Here is a 23,620-nt window from a genome sequence, read left to right on the forward strand (position 1 = left end):
GCTGAGGACATACTACGGAAAATGGAAGAAAAAGCCAAATCTATGCAAACTGTCAAGGCTTTCTTACAGGTCCAACCACCACGTTTTAGCAGAAATTGGCCTTCAAAAAACTGGTCCTTTCCAGCCACTGACAAGCCCCAAAGAGGTAGATACAGACGCACAAGGGGCAGAGGGCAATCACAAGGATCATATAGAGGCAGACAATGGCAATCTCCAGCACCAAGAGGTGGTGAAGACAGTGCACAACAATACAGGAAGCAAACCCAATGACTCCCTCATTTCCATGCCAAGCAAGTCTCAGCTGACAGCACCTTTGGGAGGGAAACTAGCATTATTTGCAAGCAATTGGCATATTGTCACAACAGACAAATGGATACTGGACATTATAAACAGAGGCTACAAATTTCAATTTCACACTCTTCCAAAATGAGAGGCATGCCAAACCTGCCACAAAATCAAAGGGCAGAGGCACAACTGCAAATTTCAAAGCTCCTAAACATGAGAGCTATACAAAAGGTACCTACACACCAACAAGGTCAAGGTTTTTATTCAAGACTTTTCTGGTACCAAGAAAAGGAACCGACTGGAGACCCATTTTGGACTTATCCATCCTAAACACATTCCTACTCGTGCCAAAATTCAAGATGCTCACATTACAGCAACTTCTTCCCATGCTGGGCAAGGAGTTTTGGCTGGTAACATTGGACCTCAAGGAGGCATACCTGCATGTCCCAATCAGACAAAGCTGCAGAAGATACCTCAAATTTCTTGCAGGTTCAATCCACTATCAATTCTCTGCATTGCCCTTTGGCTTATCTACTGCACCCAGAGTATTCACAAAGTGCCTGGCATCAGTGATTGCCTACTGCAGACTTCAAGGGATACAAATTTACCCTTATCTGGACGACTGCCTGATCCAAGCGGACAGCAAACGCATACTACTGGAACATCTGGCATATGTGACACGGTTACTGCTTTCTCTGGGATATACCATCAACAAGGAGAAATCAAGACTAACACCATCTCAGAAAATAACCTTCCTGGGTGCCAACTTGGACACAAACACCCAGATGGCATATCTTACGCCAGAAAAACAAGGGCAACTATCTCAGTACTTCAAAGCACTAACAAAAAGTACCAGGCTTACTGCAAGGAAAATCCTGCAGGCTCTGGGATTCATGGCATCTTGCATTCTTCTAATCCCATGTGCAAAGCTGCATATGAGGAAACTTCAATGGTACCTAAAAAATCTATGGTCTCAACACAGTCACAGTTTGGAAGCAATTATACCAATAATTCCATGTTTGCAAAAGGAATTTCTATGGTGGGCCCAGGCATGTCAAGTAAACACAGGCCTTCCATTCTGCAAGCCTCAAGCAAAACAAGTCATAACCACAGACGCCTCAGATTATGCCTGGGGGGCGCACATGAAGGACAGGTGCATTCAGGGCAGATGGTCCCAAAAGGAAAAGCACCTTCACATCAATCAAAAAGAAATGCTAGCAGTAATAAATGTAATTACAGCTTTCAAGGACTTCCTGCATCCAGGACAATTACTGTTAAGAACAGACAACACCACAGTAATGTGGTACATAAACAAACAAGGAGGAAAACATTCATACCCTTTGTGCAGACTAGCCATGACTCTTTGGAACTTGGCTCTGGAAAGACAAATCGAACTTCAAGCGCAGTACTTGCCAGGACTGGAAAACACACTGGCAGAGACTCTAAGCAGAAATATGACAGATCCACATGAATGGAAGTTACATCCTCAGGTGTTTACAGAGATAATCCAAGCGTGGGGGAGGCCAGACATAGATCTTTTTGCCTCCCACAGGAACCATCAACTGAAAAAGTTTTGTTCAAGGACCTTTCATCCAAAGGCCTGGAAAGTGGACGCCCTTTCATTCAGTTGGACAGCATGGACAGTTTATGCATTCCCACCTCTGCCCCTTCTGCCCAAGGTGCTTTTGAAAGCAAGAACAGACAAACCGAGGATGATACTGATTGCTCCAGATTGGCCAAGGCAACACTGGTATCCACTCCTGAGGAGCCTAACACATACTCCTCCCTGGTCCCTGCCTCTAATGCCTCTTCTACTGACTCAGAACAGCTACAAAACTCTTCACAGTCAGCTGAATACACTCAACCTCGCTGCATGGAAAATTCCTTGACACCACAACAGTCCCTACTCTCCAAGGAGGTGCAGGATGTCATTTTGGAGGCCAGAAGACCATCTACTAGAAAAGCTTACTCCGCAAAATGGAAGCGGTTTTGCTGTTGGAATGAGAAAAGAGGCCAGGACCCTAGAAAATTGAACTTGCCTCAGGTTTTACAGTACCTAGCTGAACTGCTGAACAGTGGACTTTCATTTTCTTCCATAAAAATACATGCCTCAGCCATTTCTGCAGAATTCAACACGGATCCTCCTTTATTCTCTCACCCACTCTTAGGACAGTTCCTCAGAGGGGCTAAGAATATAAGACCTCCAAGGAAGCAACCAATACCAGCCTGGGACCTTAATTACATACTAGAAAAATTAACATTGCCTCCCTTTGAACCTGCTGCCTCAACAGATCTGCAACATTTGTCCTGGAAAACAGCTTTCCTTCTGGCCATCACTTCAGCTCATAGGATTTCTGAACTACAGGCCCTCATGGCGGTGCAGCCCTTCCTCATCTTCCATCAGGACAGGGTTTCCCTTCGTACCAATCCATCTTTTATGCCAAAAGTGGTATCCAGGGTAGCCTTAAATCAAGCCATACACCTACCTACCTTTTATCCTAACCCTCAAAACAAAGGGGAGAGGCTGCTTCACACTTTAGACATCCATAGGCAGCTACGTTATTATTTGGACAGAACAAAGTCCTTCAGGAAATCAGAACAACTTTTTGTGTCCTATGCCGTAGGGGCTCAAGGGAAACCAGTTACCAAACAGACCATTTCCAAGTGGATTGGCCACTGCATACGGTTTTGTTATTCCTATCATGGGAAATCTGTCCCTACTGGTATCAGATCTCACTCCACCAGGGCCACAGCCACCTCTACAGCCTTCCTCAGAGGCGTTCCTACTAAGGATATTTTGGAGGCAGCCACTTGGAGTTCTGTACATACCTTCACAAAACACTACCACCTACCCTTATATTCCAGAACAAGAGCAGGCTTTGCCACTGCTGTTTTGCAGGGCATTCTGGCTCAACTCAGTTCCTCATAGTACCTACCACCCTATGCATAGCTTTGGGACTCTACCCATCTGTGATTACTGCAGCTGTATGCACGATGAACATAGTACAGTTTTGTACCTACCATAAATGTAGATGTTGGAGTGCTAATACAGCTGCAGTACAGGTTTCCCTCCCTCCTTCCCCACTTGGTAAAGGCATGGGGCCTAACAACCTCTTCATACCACCTGACTGGGTTATCCTGCTATGTTTTATTTGCTTGCTTACACTGATTTTGCATTACATTGCATTGCTTGCATATGTAGATAAGCCTTATTTATGTATTGCCTTCCTTTTGGAGGCACCTGACATCTGGGGCAAGAAAGACTGAAGAACATGGCATCGGCTGTGTCTTATATACTCTGGCCTTACTGACGTCAGAAGAGTAAGCGACGACATCCGACGCCAGACCAAGACTTTGGAATTCGGCCGACTGAGGGACCGCCTGACGGCTGAAAACCCATCTGTGATTACTGCAGCTGTATTAGAACTCGAACATCTACATTTATGGTAGGTACAAAACTGTACTTTTCCCTTAGAACTCATTTAAGTTAGAGAGTTCTCCCCCTCCCCCTCCCTCTACCCCTTTTGTAGGTAGCGTTTTAGGTTAAGCTTTTTCTTCTTTCTGTTTGTTAGGTAGCCGTTTAAGTTAGAGGATTCCTAGTTTAAAAATATATATATATATATTTTTAACTGTAGTATACTGTGTGTTTTTTGTTTTTTGTGTTTAGTGTCTGGTTTTAGTTTTTTGCTGTTCGGCCTTTGGCCAAAACAATTTAGTGTAGTATCTTCCTAGTTGTGGATATGTCTAAAGAATCCAAGGTGTCTGGATTCAAGAAGTGTGACATGCTGTCAGAAAATGTCTCTGACAGATGGGTACACTTCTTGCGTCTATTACTTAGGCGCAGTGCACCTGCAGGACTCTTGTTCTGTATGCCATGCATTTAGCCCAAGAGTTCTGCAGGAGTGCAAAAATAAGCTTATTTTGAGGGGTCTTCTTAAGCCCCAGGATTCACCGGCCAAGGCTTAGCCTGTGAAATCTCCTAAACCGACCAAATTGTCGGCTCCCAGCTCGGAGCCGTCATTGGCCCAAGCCTTACCTACTACTTCAGTTCCGGCTGGAACCGAAGAGACTGCCTCCCCGTCGGCTCCACCAGTACCTTCGGAGCCGTCGCGGACCCACAAGAGGCCGAGGTCCCCTTCTCTAGAGACTATACATTCGGCTCCTTGGTCTCCCCTGTTGCAGAGTGACCATAGTCATAGATCCTCCCACTCTTCTCGGTCCTCTAGGCTGTCGGATCACAACGTGGAGAGAGTGGTCAGTAGGTTGTTGAAGTCGCAGGCACTGGTCAAAATGTTGTCCAGCCCTCCTCAACAGGTGTCGGCTCCGTCCGCTTCCATCGATGTTCCTCCTCCAACTCCATTGAGCTCGGAGCCGGAGTTTGTTGGGGCTCAAATCGTGGAACCATTGGCACCGATAATGATTTCTCCTTCGGTTCCATCTTCAGCTCCGATCCCCTCGATGGTGCTGTCCGTCGAGGGATCTGGGCGCCAAGACTCCCTCGTCAGCTCCGAGGAGGTGAGTGACATCGGACCCTTGTCCGACCCCGTTCTCCCTCTCAGAGCATCGGCGCAGGTGAGCTCGGCTCCTACATCAGCCTCGGAGCCGTCTCCCGCTGTGCAGAGGAGGATTCTGGTTTCCTCGGAACCGGAGCCTTCTCTGCATCATGGCGAGGACGCCTTCGATGTCATGATGAGTGTACTGGCCTCTGAGTCAGCTCCACTTTCGACCACACTGGCTCCGTCCCCTGTAGTGCCAGCGTCAACCTCTGCCCCTCCTCCAGACCCCAAGCGTGGGGAACCAGCGCTCCAGAGAACCCCATTGGGTGTTTCCTCTTCTTCCGAGGCGTCCCCTGATCATTCAGAGGAGCCCCCTTGGAAGAAGAAGTGCAAGAGGAAGCACATTGACTCCCCCGAGTCTGTCACTTCGGATACGGATTTGGATGAATTGGAAGGGTCCCCAAGATCCCCCTCTGAAGATGTTTCCTTTTTGGACATCCTAGAAATGCTTAAGCAGAGGGGGAACTGGAATGTCCTAGCCCCTACCAAGGACGAATCTGTATTCCTGGATACGTTCGTTTCCCGACCTTCCACCTCTTGGGTGTCTCCGCCTTTCTATCCACTAATGTCAGTGGTGGCTCGAAGGGCTTGGTCAGCTCCGGATACAGTGGAACCAATCCCGAGGAGACCCGGCAAGTTTATCACTGCACCCCCTGATAAACAGTTCCTTACTAAGGGTGTTCCCGTTGATGCCATTGTGGTAGCAGCAGCCACTAAAAAGAAGTTAGCAGAAACTTCTTCCTCTGTCCATCTTCCTAACAAGGAGTCTAGGACCATGGATAGATACGGGAAGCGAATGTTTGCTTCAGCGACCTTTTCCATGAGGTCACTGAATTACTTATGCCATTTTACCAGACTTCAGAGGGATCTCCTGAAAGAGCTCGGAGATTTCCTGCAGGATCCATCAGCTGAAGAGGTTCAAGCTAAAGTGGCTTCTCAGCTGGCGACCCTTAATTTGGTAGTCAACTCCTCCATGAGGCTCATTTCCTATGCAGCCAATGGTGCGAGTAGAGCCGCAGGTACAGGTGTGGCCCTCAGGAGACACGCATGGATGTGGCTGTGTAATTTTGCGGAACACTTTAGAGCGTCGTTCACAAACACTCCCTTTGATGGTTCCTTTCTTTTTGGACCACAGGTGGAAGACACTCTGACTAGGTGTGAACAGGAAGGCAAGACTCTCTCTGCCGTGGGAGTCCGTTTTTCCACTCCTTCCAGACCATATCTCAGGGGTCAGAAGAGTGGTAAAATGTGGTTTCAGAAATCCCAGGGAGCCTGACACACGTAGTGACTTTTCCTCCAGGGGCAGAGGAGGAAACAGCAACAACAGCCACCGCCCTCGGGGCAGAGGGGGTCCGCAGAATCAGGGCAACAGAGAATCCTTCTCTGACAAGCCCTTCCAGCATCCCTGAAGGGTTGCCCGGCTGCCCGCCTCTGGAGGCAGTTGAGGGAAGACTATCACTGTACCCAAAAGCCTGGCAAAACCTAACGCGAGACAAATGGGAACACTCAGTCATATCCGGAGGATACATAATTCCCTTCTTTCAAGCCCCCTTACTGTCAAGCAAATCCCATCCAGATGTTCCACCCAATATGAGGGCCCAAGCAGTCATAGAAATTTCAAGACTGCTAGAAAAAAGAGTCATCCAGGAAGTCCCAGCAGACCAACACGGATCTGGAACTTACTCAAGGTACTTTTTGGTACCAAAAAAGACAGGGGACTGGAGACCAATATTGGATCTCAGCAGACTAAACAAGTCTGTCCAAAGAACAAGGTTTCGGATGGTCACGCTACAGTCCATTCTACCCTTTTTGGGTCAGGACAATTGGATGTGCTCAATAGATCTTCAGGATGCGTACTATCACATCAAAATGGACAGGCACTCCAGGAGGTTCCTTCGCTTCCAGCTGGGAGCCAGTCATTACCAGTTCAGAACTCTGCCCTTTGGTCTCACCACAGCCCCTAGGGTGTTCACCAAATGCATGGCAGTAATCATGGCTCACCTAAAGCATCGAGGATTCCAGGTGTTTCCATATCTAGACGACTGGCTCCTTACTGCTACTACCAGGCATCAACTCCTTCAAGCCAGGCACTATACAATTACAATTTGTGCCCAGCTAGGCATTACCATAAATTTCGAAAAATCTGCCTTATTGCCCTGTCCAATCTATTACCTATATAGGAGCAGGTTTAGATACAAGAAGTATGTCCGCAAGGCTACCGCCAGACAGAGTGGCCACAATTCGGCAGCAAATTCATATCCTCATGCAATGCAAAAGGGTACAAGTCAGGTTGGTCCTTCAAACTCTGGGTTCTATGGCAGCGGCAATTCTTCTGATACCTCTGACCCATTTTCACATGAGAATTTTTCAGTGGCTTCTGTTCACACAGTGGTCCTTTCAACAGCGCCCCATGTCTCACATGATCATGATTACAGAAACATGCAAAAGGCACCTTTCCTGGTGGATAGTCTCCCCACTAGTGTCTCAGGGCAGACCATTCATACAGCCTCCTCCGGTTGCCACAGTGACCACGAATGCCTCACTGATAGGGTGGGGGAGAGCATTATCAGGGCAGGACAGTCCAAGGCACTTGGCAGACTCATGAGTACCATCTGCACATAAATGTCTTGGAGATGAAAGCCGTGCTGCTAGCGTTGCAAGCCCTTCAGGACTCTCTCCCTTCCGGGACCATTGCAATTCAAATGGACAACATGTCAGTGATGTGGTACATCAACAAGCAGGGCGGAACCAGGTCCTACCCCCTATGTCGAGAAGTACTCAGACTCTGCCAATGGGCGATTTCCTCCCAACGATTTCTGATTGCGACACATATCCCTGGGAAGTCCAACGTCATAGTGGACAGGCTCAGCAGAGCTATTCTCATGCCTCATGAGTGGTCTCTGAATCAGGTAGTTGCGGATTTGATCGTCCGCAAATGGGGACAGCCTTGCTGCAATCTGTTTGCCACCCCCTTCAACAGCAAATGCAGCAACTACTTCTCCCTTTTACCGCTTCCCGGTCACCCTCCCAGAGATGCTCTAGTTCAGGATTGGCCTCAGGGACTTCTTTATGCCTTCCTGCCATTCCCTCGTATGCCCAAACTCATACAGAAAGCTATTCCGTTGGGTTGCAAAATGATCCTCATTGCCCCCTACTGGCCTCGACAGATATGGTTTCCCTTCCTGCACCGTTACCTCCTCGAGCAGCCCTGGACTCTGGATCCTATTCCAGACCTGCTGATTCATCAATCAGGAGAGCTACATCAATCCCTCCAAACACTCCAGCTCACAGCTTGGTTGATCCAATTCCAACCCTAGCCAGGCTTCCCAGCATTTCCACGGCCATGCGTGAGATTATTGTTTCCTCTCACAAATCCGCTACTAGGAAGACTTATGCTAGCAAATGGAAACGTTTCTCTTGTTGGGCAGAGGCTAGGAACATAGATCCCATTTCAGCCCCAGTTCACAAAATCTTGGAGTTCCTAACAGAGCTTTTTCATTCTGGGTCCGCTTCTGCCACAATCAGGGTTCAACTAGCGGCCATCTCTAACTTTCATGTTGGGTTTGCTAATCTAAACATTATGTCTCATAAGCTGTGTAAAACCTTCCTCAGAGGGACTACTCTCCTTAGGTCCCCAGTGAGAGATCCCCCTCCTCCTTGGGACCTTAATTTGGTACTAACCTCTTTGATTATGCCCCCCTTTGAACCGGCAGCGTCCTGCTCCATTAAGTTTCTATCTTGGAAAACTCTCTGGTAGCTATTACCTCAGCCAGACGTGTCTTGGAACTTCAGGCACTAAGTGTTTGTCCTCCTTACTTAGTTTTTCATAAGGACAGGGTTGCTCTGAGAACTCTTCCCTCCTTCCTTCCGAAAGTCTGCTCAGAAAATAATCTAAACCAATCTATAGACCTTCCTGTGTTTTTCCCTAACCACACCAACAAGGCAGAATACAAATTACACCTTTTGGATGTTCATAGACAATTGCGTTTTTACTTGCATAGAACGAAGGATATAAGAAAGTCGGACCAACTTTTCCTTTCCTATGCTAGGGGCAAACAGGGTCCTCCAGTTTCCAAAGTGACCCTGTCCAGGTAGTTGTCTCACATTATTACCTTCATCTATCAACTAAGAAACAAAGAGTTGTCTATCAAACCGAAAGGTCATTCTACTAGGGCTTTGGCCACCTCTGTAGCCTTCCAGTCTAAGTTGCCCATGGACTCTATCTGTGCCGCTGCCTTTATTTCTCATTACAAGTTAGACATGGTCTCCAGGAATAGAGCTAACTTTGGTTCCACTGTTCTGAAGAGTCTGTTCCAATGAGCCACCCAGGATCGTGGGTGCTAGGGACGCTGTCCCAACAAGCAAGAAACGAAGGTGAGATAGACAACTTAACATAAAGAAGTTATGTACATACCATAACGTTCCATGTTAGTTGTCTTCATCTCGCCTTCTTTCTTGCGCCCCCCCCCCTCCATTCCCCTGTACTATTGGACTGAGAGGAGTTCAGGTTTCACTGGCTGAGTGTTCTCTGGTTTGTTTCCTGTACTGACTTAGAGATTATGACAGTTAGGTTTAACCCTCTGTTTGGAGGGGTTTCATTCTATAGCTATGGCTGGGGTTAGCTATTTCAAACAAGATCTGGGTAGCTAGTGCTAGGCATCATGGGATAAGGGGTAGCGTTGAGCCAGTAAACAGTGCTCGAGCTATAGAAGATGGCCGAGTCGGAGCCGAGGATCGGCTCCGATCCCAACAAGCAAGAAAGAAGGCGAGATGAAGACAACTAACATGGAACGTTATGGTATGTACATAACTTCTTTTTCTGTGATGTATACTCCAAAGCTAAGAGCGAACCAGATGTTGTTCCCATACCAGAGTGTGTTCAAAACTCTGATTCCATTCCTGAAAATGTTCCTAACATTCCAAAGGTCAAACATTTTGTAGAGACAGCTTCAGTTGCTAAATCCAATTCCCAGTTTTATGTCACACGATATGGGCAAATATCTAAGCCCAGTGTAAAATACGCAGCAACGTGGACTTAACAGTATATATATATATATATATATATATATATATATATATATATATATATATATATATGTATATATATATATATATATATATACACATATAGATATGTGTACCTAGTCTTGTATAATGCATAACAAGGAATCATACCTCTCAACCTGGAAACATCAAAAATCTGGACAAAGCCCATGAAAAATAGGTACAAATCTGTATGCTGATTAACATCTAATTTGCATACACAATTACGTAACTCCACCCACTCCAACGGAATTGTGGGATGCCAACTTTCAAACGCAAACTGAAGAACAGACAACCAAAATATGGCACCTGAGTCCCCCTGCAGCCATTCCAATGTCCCATTACCTGGCTGTTTTGCCCCATTTACCATAAACACTAATGTATGCATACTGCTTTACTTCTACAATGATTATTTGGATTTTATTTTTACATTTTACAGCACAACAATGCAGAAACACTAAAAGACATCTGGTAAACAAAGCAATACTGTCTCACAGTGAAAATAGGCTTGGCATTAAAACTTCTCTGCCCTTGAAACTCACATTTATTGAAACACCATTGAAACTCACACCACATCCAAAGAAAATGTATCTGGCCAGTGGTGGATAAACTGAGCCCTTACTACAACACTTCCTAGAAAGGATGGCCTATGCACAGTGGCATCAGATCACACAAAAAAAGTTTACAAGAACTCATTTCAAGATTACAAAGATTTCTGAATACATGACAAACCACAACTGGTATACATACCTAAAACAGAGAGAATGTATCAAGACCATACATATGGCATGTTTAACTTTTAGCTACCCCTCTCCATTTTCCATGAACTATTTGTAAAACAAGTATTTATTTTAAATTAGAGCATATTTTGATTTTATATTAATTTACTTCCTCTGTACATACAGTGAACCAATGGAGTTAATGGAGTTAAAGAGGTTGCCTTATTAAAAGGATAACAATTTAAAGTTAACCATAATGGCAGATACCTTCATGAGAGTGTTAAGAAAATAAAATAATGACATACATCCTGATTGTGAATGTACTTAGTACAAGGACTAATAATTTCTTGCTGCATTGGGTGTTGGTGATGAAGTGGACAGATAAAAACATGTCATACATTTTATCCGTTTATTAGTGACTCAGAATCAAAAGTTAAAACATACAAAAATGTGTACCATGTTTTATTATGCAGTGTTGGTTGACCAAGTTGTTGCATGTTCATCAGAAGTCCAAGGAGAGAAACTCAAACTGAAAACATGCAAGCAAAACAACACATTCACAACATATTTTCGCAAGTAATTAAGTTTTCAGCTATATACATACTATTGAAGCAGGTACACTCAAATCAACATTTTGCTCAGGTATTACATCAGGTGTAGAAATTAAAGCAATCGCAAAGTGAGTCTATGAACAGAGAGTCAATAGTTAAAAGTCCCAATGTCCTGCACTGATAAACTCAAGTCAGAGAAATGGGAGGCCCTAACTCGTACCCTAAAGAGATGGTCACCATCAACAGCATACATGTACAGTGCTGCTCCAAATACCAGTTAGTGCTAACAACTAACTGCAAACAAGAAGCGCTTAAAATACAAGTTAGTCTCTCTCTTCTCTCTCTAGCTATCAAACTGGCCAGCTACCGTCTATGTGTATTACTCGTTAGAAATGTTTGATGTAATACAACAGTCTTCATTTGAAGATTGACAGTAAACTTTGTGCTCTGTGCTGATGATTATACACTGGGCTCGATGCATTCTGCAAAGGAATGGAATAGTTGCTTCAGGATCATTGTTTAGTGGTAGTTAATAACTGCTACAATAATAAATAAGTATGTAAATAAATAAATTAATGTTTAATTGAGGTGACTGTAGTGTTTTTTTTCCATTTGTTATCCGGAAAATGCACCAATTCTCAATGACGTATTTCCACTGGTACTGCTAAGAGCTTATTTATGTTCCTTTATACATGTGCCGGGCTCTTGCCATACATACAGCTCCATTTCACCAGAATGATTTGTTTTGTGAAAAAGAAATACAAATAGATTTAGAGGGTATGCAGTTCATCTATCGACTGATTTAGTTATTCCTACTTATTTGTTAATTGCAAGAACTCTTTTAACCCATGACTGAATCTTCAGGAAATAAATGCTTGCAAGAATCTTTCACTTATGCATTTCGGGATGACATAATATATAGCGAAGCTTTTGAATTAATAAATAATATTGACAAATTTATATTGAAAAATAATAAAGCTGATCACAAGAGACAATGTTCTATTTATTGCAGTCATAACTCTCAACCTTCAATCTCCAAAATGTGGTGCACTATCTCTCATAAATAATGTGGAGCAAAAGAAAGTGCGACACGTTTACTACCAGCTTCAACTAAACCATTATTTTGAAAAAGTAATCTGATTCAATATTGCATGCTTACCATCAATCTCAGTTAAAGTCTCTACACTGACTGTGAATGCCGAGCCTTCTAAAATCCGACGAGCGAGATGTTTGGCCATAATATGTCCACATTCCATTGCAGGCTAGCTGAGCAAAAAAGCAGGCAGAAGCTAATAAAATCCAGGCGCGAGCAATACAAATAAGCCATTCCCACTCACAAAAGCATTTGATTTGAGCCTACGTTTGCGAGCTCACTTCCGACAGGCTGATAGCCCTGACGGAGCTGACATCATTGCATGGGCGATGACGTCAGCTGACGAAGCGCAAAAAATAAAAAAATAAAAAATAAAAATCAAAAAAAAAATCAGAAATCAATTGGTGCCATTCGGTAATCGTGGCACCCCATTTTTGGACCCCAAAACTCGGTAAAAACCGAGTAATTCGGGACAGTTGGGAGGTATGTAAGGAATTATCTGTGATCTCTGCATGCCAAATAGACTCATAACATTGTATGATTTATTTCTCAAAGAGGGAGGATGTAGATCAGAGTGTATGTGCTGTGTGCTGTGTCTTTAAGAAGCATGCCAAAGACTGGACGTGCATGTATAAATTTCAGACACATACAATCCCTAGTTCCATTTTGAAAGAGCAGCCAGAGCATGAGTATGTATGATCACAGTTATTAATTTGCATATAAGTTACTTTAGTTAAAGTGTATAAACTTCCATAGTGATGTGTTTGTATAAAATAAAGCTGCTTCAACAGAACCCACAAAGACTCTTCTATTGTGTCCAAAATAGCATTACGACAAGATGTTCAAGGAAAACAGAGCCAGCAGTGTGTGTAAGTGGGTAAAGTTAATGCTAAACATGTGTAGTAATATATTGACTATATTCTTGGGATTGGAATGTACGATATTATTATGGATGACCACAGTGCATTGTTGTCCATTGTTTCTTAATTTCTTAACTTAACTGAAGAAAGATTTGTACTTTCCTTTGGTTCTGTAGTAACCTTAAGCTAATACTCTACTTTACAATAATTCTCCTGAGTTCCTTGCTTGCATGTTTCAGTGTAATTCCTGAGACAGAGGTAAGAGAATATTTTACAGCTTTTCATTATTTCCCTTCTTTTGCTATACAGTTTATATGGGAGTTCAGCCAGACATATTTATCCCTGAATTTGCCATTATATTTAGGGTGTACAGGTACAAACTTTTCTATGCAGCTATTTAGATGCTGAAGATAGAGGTGAATGTGTCAGCTCTGAATGTAGGATCCATTTACAGGGGATTGTTGGGAAATTCGTGTAAGTCTTTTTTAAGCAGAAGTAGATTTGCCCTGGAGAAATCCATAAAGACAATCTCTTTTGTAGATGCCTTTATACCCCTAGGCCTGACAGATAAGATAAATAATTGTGGTCATATTTAGCCAGAGATAAAAACATCCAAGGTGGGATACAGTAGAGATCTAGGTTGGTAAGCACCAGGCCAAGGATATTAGAGCCTCTAGTGGGTAGTTTTATAATTTTCTGCAGTGCATTGATATTAACTATGTCAAGGAAATGTTTAGCTTATCCATTTTAGAGATGGGTTCATAGTTGATTACTAGGCTTTACCCAATATATGGCCCCTAGGGAAAGAGGATGTACATTGAGTATCTTACAGATTGCCCCTCCCCATAAGGGACATAAGTATATGTATGTGGAGCTGTATATAACACTGAAGTAATATTTGAATTTATTAAAAGTGATGTGGATCTCCAAGAGCTCCATGTTAGAGTTGTGGGTAATTTGAAATGAAGTGATGGTGTTTTTGGCAAACACAAATAGTCCTCCACAATTATCAATGAGCCTGAAGGAGTGATAGGCGCTAAGCCCTGGTCTAGAGAGAGTGCTGTTATTATACTTACAACTACACAAATGACAGTTTGTTTGAGTTGCAGGAGGGCCTCAAGTTCAGGCATCTTTGTATTTAGACTCTTACTACTAAATAGTGTCCTCACTACGTTGTCCAAACTTAAGTTTGAGTTTGTTTTACAAGAATGACTAGCAGGAGGACTCTGCATGAAAAAGGCACTATCGGGGCATCAAAGGCTTTAGCTAGTTATAGAAGCCTGGTATGAGAGATGTAAACCAATCCTTGTCTTGTCTCATCCCAGGCCGACACATACTGGATGATCTTAGAATGACACCAAATACTTAGCCAGTTGTTCAAGACAGTTATCTTGCCTTGGTATCTAGACATTATTCTTGGTGAAGGTAAGATAGTACTCAATATCATTGTCTTTTCCTGCCTGTAGCAGGCACGCAGTATGATGTGTCATGTCTCTCTGCATGTCCCCTGTGAGATTTTGGGAGCTGCCACTGCTCCACTAGCACAGTAAACTGGTCATTTCCCAGGCTAGGTGTATTAGTCAAGCTAGCTCTGCAGTATAGTTGGAAACCTGCTGACCCAGCAGACACAGTGACTCTAGAGAAAGGTGTGCATAGGATATTAGTATATTGATTACACAATGCAAACAGAATGCTTGGAAAGCATGGAAATTGCTTTGAGACTACATATAAAATGTGCATATCATGCAGATGATTTTATGTGCAAAATGTGACAAATATTGATAACTGATACACTATGAAACTATGAATGTTGTACTTGATAAATATTAATTTTCAGAATTGTTAAATGCAAGTAACATCTTTATTGTTTAAATTACTGAATGTGTTCCACTTTTTAAATAAATAGTTAAAAAAATCTAATTAAAGCCTCATAAGGTTTTTAAGATGAAATATTGATGCTGCCTTGAATTGATGATGGCAAAATTGAAGCCAGACATACATTTGGCATGCTTATTTTTATTCATTGTGAATTAGAAGTTAACAGAGCTAGCTGGCATCTTCTCTGTCATTTCAAATGTCAGAAAGCCTGGAGTCATATGAAAGATTTGATTGAATGTGTCATAAACTGACAATGACTCAGCTATACAGATTGATTACTTTTAGCGTTTATTATATATTACCATGTGCTGCTTTTCCAGGAACCAGAAAATGCCATATTGTCTTATAATTTTCTGTCATGAGAGTCAAAACCAAGGTGCATGTAGACATAACCGATGCAGGAAGTGTGCCATCTTTGTCTCTCAGTTTGCTGAAATGATTCCATACCAAATACATAATGTCCAAGGACATTCCAGTTTTCCTTACTGGCAAGGCTTTAAAAACTTATTTAGTATTAGGCTTCTTTTCAGGTTAACCAAAGACAGGCATGATTGTGCCAAGGTGCCAGAGGAATAAAGTTTTCATTTTTTGATGTAGGTTTCATCAATTACTATCAGTTCAGTAAAACAGTTTACTTGTTTTTTAAGGGTAATACAATATGGAGATAAAGGCTGTGAGAAGCTAACCCACTTCTTCTAACTATACTCCTGTAATAGAAGCTTCCTGTGTCAAACTTCTAGTTTTGCTGCTAATTACTTTGATAGTAATTGTGTAATTTTCTTTCTGTTTTGACAGGGTGAGATTGGCAGGCCAGGCAGAATGGTAAGACTAATACTTTTTCTGTATGTGTATTCCTTAAAGTTCCAATACAGCCATTTTGAAAATACAGAGTTTGTCAACTTACTACACTTCTGACTTGTAAAGAAAATATTTTATTCTTGCCTAGTTTATGAATTCCTGTTTTTGTCTGCTGATTCTGACATTGAAGGTCACAGATATACATCACAAATCAGCCAAAAGTTGAAATCAGTTAATTTATTTGATGGCCTTGGCTGAGTCTGCTGTTCCTAGGTTTGATGTCCTACCACCAAACAGTTTATCACTTTATATGCCTCCATGAATGTTTTCTCCAGAAATTATGTCTAAGCAGCCTTGGGTACAATATAACAACCATGTTACTTGGCAGTGCATTGCACCTGGACTGAAATGGCTCCATTTTGTATTTTCTCATAAAATTCTCCTTGGATATGTCATAGAATATTTGTGACCTGCTTTGGATATGCAGTCATTTTACCATGGTGTATGACAAGTGCGTCCAGGTTTAGGAATATCCTGGGCATGTCCTAATTCGGGGCTGGATCCAGCACTAGGTGATCTAGGCAGCTGTCTAGGGCCCGGTGCTGGTTGGGGGCCTGTCCACGTCATTAATTTTTAAAAAGAAGAAAGTTTTAAAATGCTGTCAGCGAGCATTCTGACTGTAGCTTTAAGTATTAAAAAGTGTTCTCAACGAGTGTCACTTCTATTTCCTGCTTGCTTCTTTAAGTAATAAAAGTCTCATATCTGTTTACTGCATCCATCCATCAAATAAGACATAGAAGCACAAGAGATGTGAGTTTTAGATAGCCAACCATACAAACTTTTAAATGGAACATTTTGCAGCAGTTGCTTCTCAACAGAATTAATGATGGATTCCAGTTAGTGAATAGAACTTTTGAAGCAGCAGCAGTATTAGCAATTGATTCCAGGTGCACGGTATTTTTTGTGGGGGCAGCTTAGTCAGAACCTTTTGCAGTGGAATTAACAGTTGATTCCAGATGGTGAAACCTTTGCAACAGGGATTCCATTCCACTTATGTGGTAGCGTGTGTGTGTGTGTGTGTGTGTGTGTGTGTGTGTGTGTGTGTGTGTGTGTGTGTGTCTGTGTGTGTGTGTGTGTGTGTGTGTGTGTGTGTGTGTGTGTGTGTGTGTGTATGTGTGTGTGTGTGAAATGCCCCCAATAGTGGGACTGCATTGTTAAGTGATTTACACAGACTGTAACCCTGTACCTAAAATATGGCAGGCAAGAGTCTAATCCTCCACACCAACTGCCAAGATTCCTTTAACTTATTTCTTTTTTTGGTAAATCACTGAAAATTGCAGTAGTGGTGCTGCGGTAGCGTTGTCGCCTCACAGCAAGACGTTGTCCCGTTCGATTCTCAGCTAGAGCATCTTCTGTGTGGAGGCATGCGTGAATGGGCGTGCCTTCGTTGAAGGTTGTGCGTCAGGGCTGGTAACTCGGAACGTAAAAATCCACTACCAAACATTAGAGGACCGGAGTTCTGCTGTGGCGACCCCTAACCGGGATAAGCCGAAAGACACAACAACAAAAACTGAGAATTGCAGTCTGTTGTCAGTCATTCATAGAGTTTCATAGTCATGTCATGCATAAAATATACATATTGCAAAACCTGTTGTTTTGTGAAATGATTTAAGTGATTTAGAGTAGTCTTATCTATCTCCAGTTTTGCCAAACATCTTTGTTTTTGTCTTATATATTTTGGAATAGGCTGTTCTTTGTTCACTTGGACTGCAAGCTTAGTAACAACCAGAATAGTTATAGTTTAAAGGAAGGAAATGGATTATAGTAAACATATGAATGATGGTCTTTTGTTTTCCTTCTGATGTTGAATGTTGCCAATGTGTTTATTATTTGGCTGTGAATATATCTAACAGCATGAAATCTGGGTTTAATATTAATATTTTAACTGTAAATACATTTGTTTGCTTGCACACAGGTGTGAATTCCAGTGTATTAAGGCTACAACAGTTTGTGTAGCACTTGGTGCAGATAAGTATGATTATGAGCTATTAAAGAACTGGTTAGATTCTCTCATCCTTCATTTGTTTTCTTTGTGACTCTGCCAAGTTACTTCACCAGACAGCACGCCTGGACTGCTTCTGAAAAGGGACCATTGTGTTCAATGGGCTGTCCCAGGTTGTTAGCAAATGCATTATACATTTGTCTTTTGAATTCCTGAAACCTTCAAATAGACGGTAATTAGCACTTCACTATATGTTATTTGAGTATGAATCTCATCATGTCTCTTTATAATTTAATGGTTTGCCAGATGTATTTTCACTAAATATGAATTTTAAGAGAAGTTTACTGTTCTCACGCTATTCTGTTTTCAGTGTGATAATGTTTTGTTTTGTTTAGAAAAAGGCTGTCGCTGCTGTTTTCTGTAAATTTGAAATAAAAGTTTTAAATGAAATATACATTTCTATGATAATTGTAAAAATAAAGAAGAAAGTAGTGTGTACACTGAGGTTTGAACAGTGTTCATGTTTATGCAGGAGAGTCAGATAAGTAATGACATATTTCATTACTCTGTATAGGGCCCCATTTGTGCACGATCCAGGTCTGTTGTCTGGAGGTGTTTACTACAACAATACAGTATTATTAGCCATTCTTCAAGTAGGTCAGATATGTACTGAATGATGTCAGATGGTGTAGTCATTCTTAACAACAGAGAAGACATAGAGAGATCAAAATGAGATGTAGGTGTCCTGCAGGCATGTAAGCCCCACCCCCACCCCAAAAAATAGTATGTTGTATGCAGTAATATTTTGATTTTTGTGACTTGTGGGTTGTTTAAAAAAACTGTTGCAGGATTTATATTGTCTTTAATTGCTTTGCTTTACTCATTGCACTAAAGAATAGTTGGGGCCTTGTTATACTGGTTAAGGTGTTTACTTCACAGTCACAAGTTGCAGGGTTCATTTCTCCACTTTGGTCACTTTTTGGTTATTGGCTAGGTATGTAATAATCTGGAGACTGATTGCCTGTTATTTATCAATGAGTTAGATGTATTAATTGGCATGTATTGTGTAGTATAGTCTAAACATGTTCCATTTTAGTAGTCTATAAACTTGCTGCATTTTAGTAATATTTTTGCAGTACCTTCTTTACATCTTCCAGCAACAGCAAAGGGTTTGACATTTTATCAGGTCATATAGTTTGCATTATCTGGAGTGATGATCAGAACTGTCTGATCTTCAGTATTCATTGTGTGGTCATTGTTGCATATTACTGCAATGTAGTCTTCTGTGCAAGATTGGATTGTAAAGGATTTCAGCATTTAGTTAAAAACTGTTACTTGGTAGTTAGCCCAGAGGACTAAAGCTGCAATTTGTTAATAAGCTAATTTTGTGGCAAGGATGCAGAGTTTGAATCTCTTCCTCTTCATTTGTCTACTGGGTGACATTGAGTAAGTCACTTAACAAGATGGTGTTTTGGAGCAATTGGGAATTTGGGTTAGACTGCTTAATGGTCTTCAGGACTGCATGTCTACTAACTTTTGAATCTGTTACCATTGTTTGCCAGCCATTCCCTGTTGCATAGCTGATCTAGTTCAGCAAATATTATGACAATATCACCAGCACAACAAATGTAGCACAGGTAATTTATTCTTCAAGAGCAGCAAGCGCTGCATTTGTAGATGAAGCACTGAACTTCAGAGTTGTTTGCTAGCAGCAGCAGTGTCTGCGTTAGTAATAGCTCTCTTTAATGAAACATTATTTGGATGACTTTCACTTCTGAAAAGGTTATGCATATTGACTTAGCATATGTTATTAGGTGGTTAATATTTCTTATGCGGTCATAAATACTCTCTTTTTAAACTCTGCTATGCATAGCTGTATCTTATGGTATGATGCTAGTGATCTTTATACAAATTCATGTTTCTCATCCAAAGTAACCAATAAAGAGCATGTAATTTATTTCTTCATAACTGTAATGGGTATGTACAGCTAACGAAGTGGATATAACTGTTGGTAGGGGTGGGGGGCTCTGTGTATGAAAGTACCATAATACTCTTACCACCTTGTCATTTTAAACAGTCTTTAATCTGTCTTTGCAAGACTAGTGTGCATGCTGTATGTGAATTAAGTTGGAATAATTTGGCTGCTGTGTGTTTGTGTGAAACAACTTTGAAGTGACTTTGGTCATTATTATCATAATTAATATTATTGTTTTTAATTTTTTGAGACAGACATCTTGGAAGGATGCAGTCAACAATGTAACAATAATTGCTAGGTTTGTTTGATGTCTGAGGATATAAATGTGCACATAATCTTCCACTGTCCAGATGAATTTGCATTTGAAATGAAATTGAGTTTCACTGAAAGAGAAGTTTACTATTGCTCTTGCTAAGTCTGATTTCAATGTGAAACTGTTTTGTTTTGTTCCTCAAATGACCAACACTATTTTTGCTACACAATTTGAATTAAAGGTTTTAAATCAGTCTGCTTAATCATCATAAAGGTAAAGAAGAAAATTATTATGCACTGGCAGGTTTGACCAATGTTTATGGTAAATGGGGAGAGACAGGCATGTAATGGGACACTGAAATAGCTGATGGAGCCCTGTCCCCATTTGTCCAGGAACTGGCTCTTGCCCTAACCTTCCTTGTTGTTTGTGCTCCATAAAGAAGATATGGTATAAATTGTGTTGGGGGGGGGGGGGCTACAGCTTTTTGAGCTAAGTTTTGTAAAAGAAAATGTCATCACATGTTTGGGCAGAAATTGTTTTTTGTTTTATTCCTTGTTACTGTGCAATGCTTTAGAAAAGTAACAGAATGGAAAAACTGGCCAGTATTCACGCTTGCGATCTAGGGACTCTACAATGAAAGATAACAAACAGATGGCAGTGAAGAAGACAGAAACAGATGACTTGATGGAACATTTCCTGTATGACTGCATTTGTGTTAATTTTGGTGTTCAAAAATGAAATGTAGGACTATAAAGAGGAATTATGGAGCAATAAGGATGCATATGTATATGCAAAGTAGCCTTATACATACCCTGACATAGTCCAAGAGATTTCCATACTACCTACAGAAAGGGGTATCATGACTGATCAGATATAAAGCATTCTTATACCCCTTCTTCATGAGCAAATAGCCTTAAACCAAAATTTATTTTTATTTTATTTATTTAACATTTGTTTACCAGGAAAGTCTGACTTGGAACAAAGTCAATTTTCAGCGGAGGCCCGGGGAGAAATGCTCCAGACACATCTTTGTAACGTGGAAGGAAACCAGAGTACTTGGGAGGAAACCCACACAAATGCAAGGAGGACATGCAGACTCCGCACAGAAGGTACCCCAGCCACGAATTGAACAGGAGACCCTCTTGCTGTGAGGTGACAACACTACCGCTGCACCACTGCACCGTCCAAAGCTTAAGCTTAAAAATTAAATGCAAAGTTATTTTACTACTTCTTTTTTGCTGCAATTATGGTCTTGTCATGTAAAGTAATCTTTTTGTTTTGAAATATGTAGTATTTACTTTGGTACTTTTCCGTTAAACCCCTACCAGTTCGCGCTGGTAAAAATATAGATGAAGCTTCTTTTACTGCACCTTTGTGCAAATACACTTTGCGGTGGCTCAAGCATGACTGTCTGTAAGGTAGAGTACACTTTTGTATAAGGGTAATAAATAAAACAAAATAAAGACAGATGAAACCGTTTTCTGTTAAAACCATACCACTTCGCGCTGCTGTGTTTTGCCTCTATTTCTACACAAGTGAAGAAGCACTCTAACTCAAAACTAACCAGGTAACAAGACAGACAACTGAAGCAGTCGTCCTACACAGTGTCACTTCATTCGGCATAAAATGAACAACAGTTGAACTGTCAGGTGGGGAAAAACCTTTACAAACCTTCTTTTACACAGGTAAAGGACCAACAGTAAATATAAATACTGATTTGCTATTACGGTTCCACAACTACAACTGAAAGGGCCACTAAAACAAAGAGTGGTGTGTCCAAAATATTTGACTAACCAACGTGGGCTTTCTTTCACTTGAGAAAACAACAGGTGACAAAGGATGGAAGGGGGGGGAGGGATGACATCTCCACACAGATTCAGGTGTTCAGGCCATGTTTCGGGACAGGTGGTAATCCATGACAGTAAACAGGGACTGACAATCAATACAAGGCCAAACTTTACCTAGCTCACTTTCTTTAAACAGTATCAGTCGTGAAAACACTTTGACATGTAGTACCTGGAGTAATATACATACGTGAACAACATAGTAAGTCGTACAATGTCAAATGCAGTACCATGCACACTTGCTGATCAGTCACCTAGCAGAAGTAACTTCAGCTGTCGGCGAGCATCCATTTTGTCTCTCAATTTCTGCAAAATCCTACTTGTTCATTGTCCCAACAGCTGTAGTGTATTTATTTAAAGAAGCCAGTGTTTCTGAAATACCAGGAAACCAGCATCGCAAAGCGGTAGAGGTTTAACGGAAAAGTACCTTTACTTTAGTTACATCGTTAGAACTATATTTATTAAGTTTAAAAATTTGTGTTTGTACCATATGCTGAACAGCTATCCAGTTACTTCCTGATTCTTTGTCATCTAGTGGCACCTTCTAATGAAGTCATAAGGAGGGAAACAGTATGTAAGTGAATACTTTGAAGTATTAAATTGAAGGATGTCATATTATGCCAGGAACAGGTACTTAGATTCTGTAGTAATTTATGTTATTGAATCTTACTACCTAGTCTCAGCTTAACCCAAACTTACCCATGGACTTGGCAAAATTGCTGAATTCCGACTAATGTTCTGTGATGCAGCAGTTCCACTTGCACGTCAAACTGCAAACTGCTCGAAGGGAGCCACATCTGACATAACTGGTTGAGTTGCATGGTCTTGCATTTTCCATGACTAAGATGAGAGATGACTTATCCACCAGGAAATTAAATCTATTTTTGAAAACATAACATTACAAGCTATCCTTGCACGAGTTTGAGGGATGGCTCACGGTACACCAAACCATGCATGGTCTTTGGACTCTTGGAAACTGAAAAGCTGTCTTCAAGACAAAGCATTTGAACTCCATTTTACATCTTGGGAAGTACATCTGAGCTGCTGCACTTATCTTACCAATTAAATCAGTTTTGTGAGGTCCTGTTTTGTGTTTGTTCTGAATCTGAAGTTAACTCTATTAACCAAAGGCATTTTTTAGTTTGCAGCGTTTTATGGGTTGCAGATCTATTCAGGTTGTTTCTGTGATGTGCCTAGGTATTTAAATAATGTCTGACTGGACTCTCATTTTTGTTTGCATTTTTACTACCTGAATCTGAAACTACAGCTATAAATTTTGAGTTTTACAGTATCCGTTGTTAGTTTTCAGAGCCCTTAAGTTGATTATCATTATTGCTAATCTAATTCTGTATTGTAGTCACTCTTTAAACATAAAACAAAAGGCAAACTTTGGCCAGCTTTGGGAATTGTAACAAGCCTGTGGTAATTAAACCCAGTGGGAGTGGGACATTCTGCAGTTCTGGGAAAATTAGGACTATTGGTAGAGCTTTAAGGTAGTGGCAGCCTCCTGGTATTTCACATTACACAAGCTGTGAGCCATCTTTGTCTTTGGACTCTTGGAAGCTTGGAAGCTGAAAAGCATGCTGTCTTAAAGCTAATACCATACAAAGCATTTGGACTCTATTTTGCATCCAGACAAGTGCATTTAAACTACTGCACCTATCTTACAATTTTTTAAACACCATTATTGAATTATCACTTGGCTTGGGTTGGGAGTGCCTTCTGTGTGGAGTCTGCATGTCCTCCGCGCGGTCGAGTGGACG

General features: G+C 41.4%; 1 protein-coding gene across 1 annotated transcript in view; it reads left to right on the forward strand.

Annotated features, from left to right (window-relative positions):
• Positions 1-23,620, forward strand: part of COLQ (collagen like tail subunit of asymmetric acetylcholinesterase) — a 3,098,435-nt gene that overhangs the window by 1,278,430 nt on the left and 1,796,385 nt on the right. Inside the window, exon 5 of the mRNA XM_044066844.1 lies at positions 15,781-15,807. Coding sequence (XP_043922779.1) covers positions 15,781-15,807 — 27 coding nt within the window. The remainder of the gene's footprint in view (positions 1-15,780; positions 15,808-23,620) is intronic.

This window comes from Protopterus annectens, chromosome 3.part1 (genome assembly GCF_019279795.1).
Source record: "Protopterus annectens isolate FY-2018-M chromosome 3.part1, PAN1.0, whole genome shotgun sequence".
Classification (NCBI taxonomy): Eukaryota; Metazoa; Chordata; order Ceratodontiformes; family Protopteridae; genus Protopterus; species Protopterus annectens.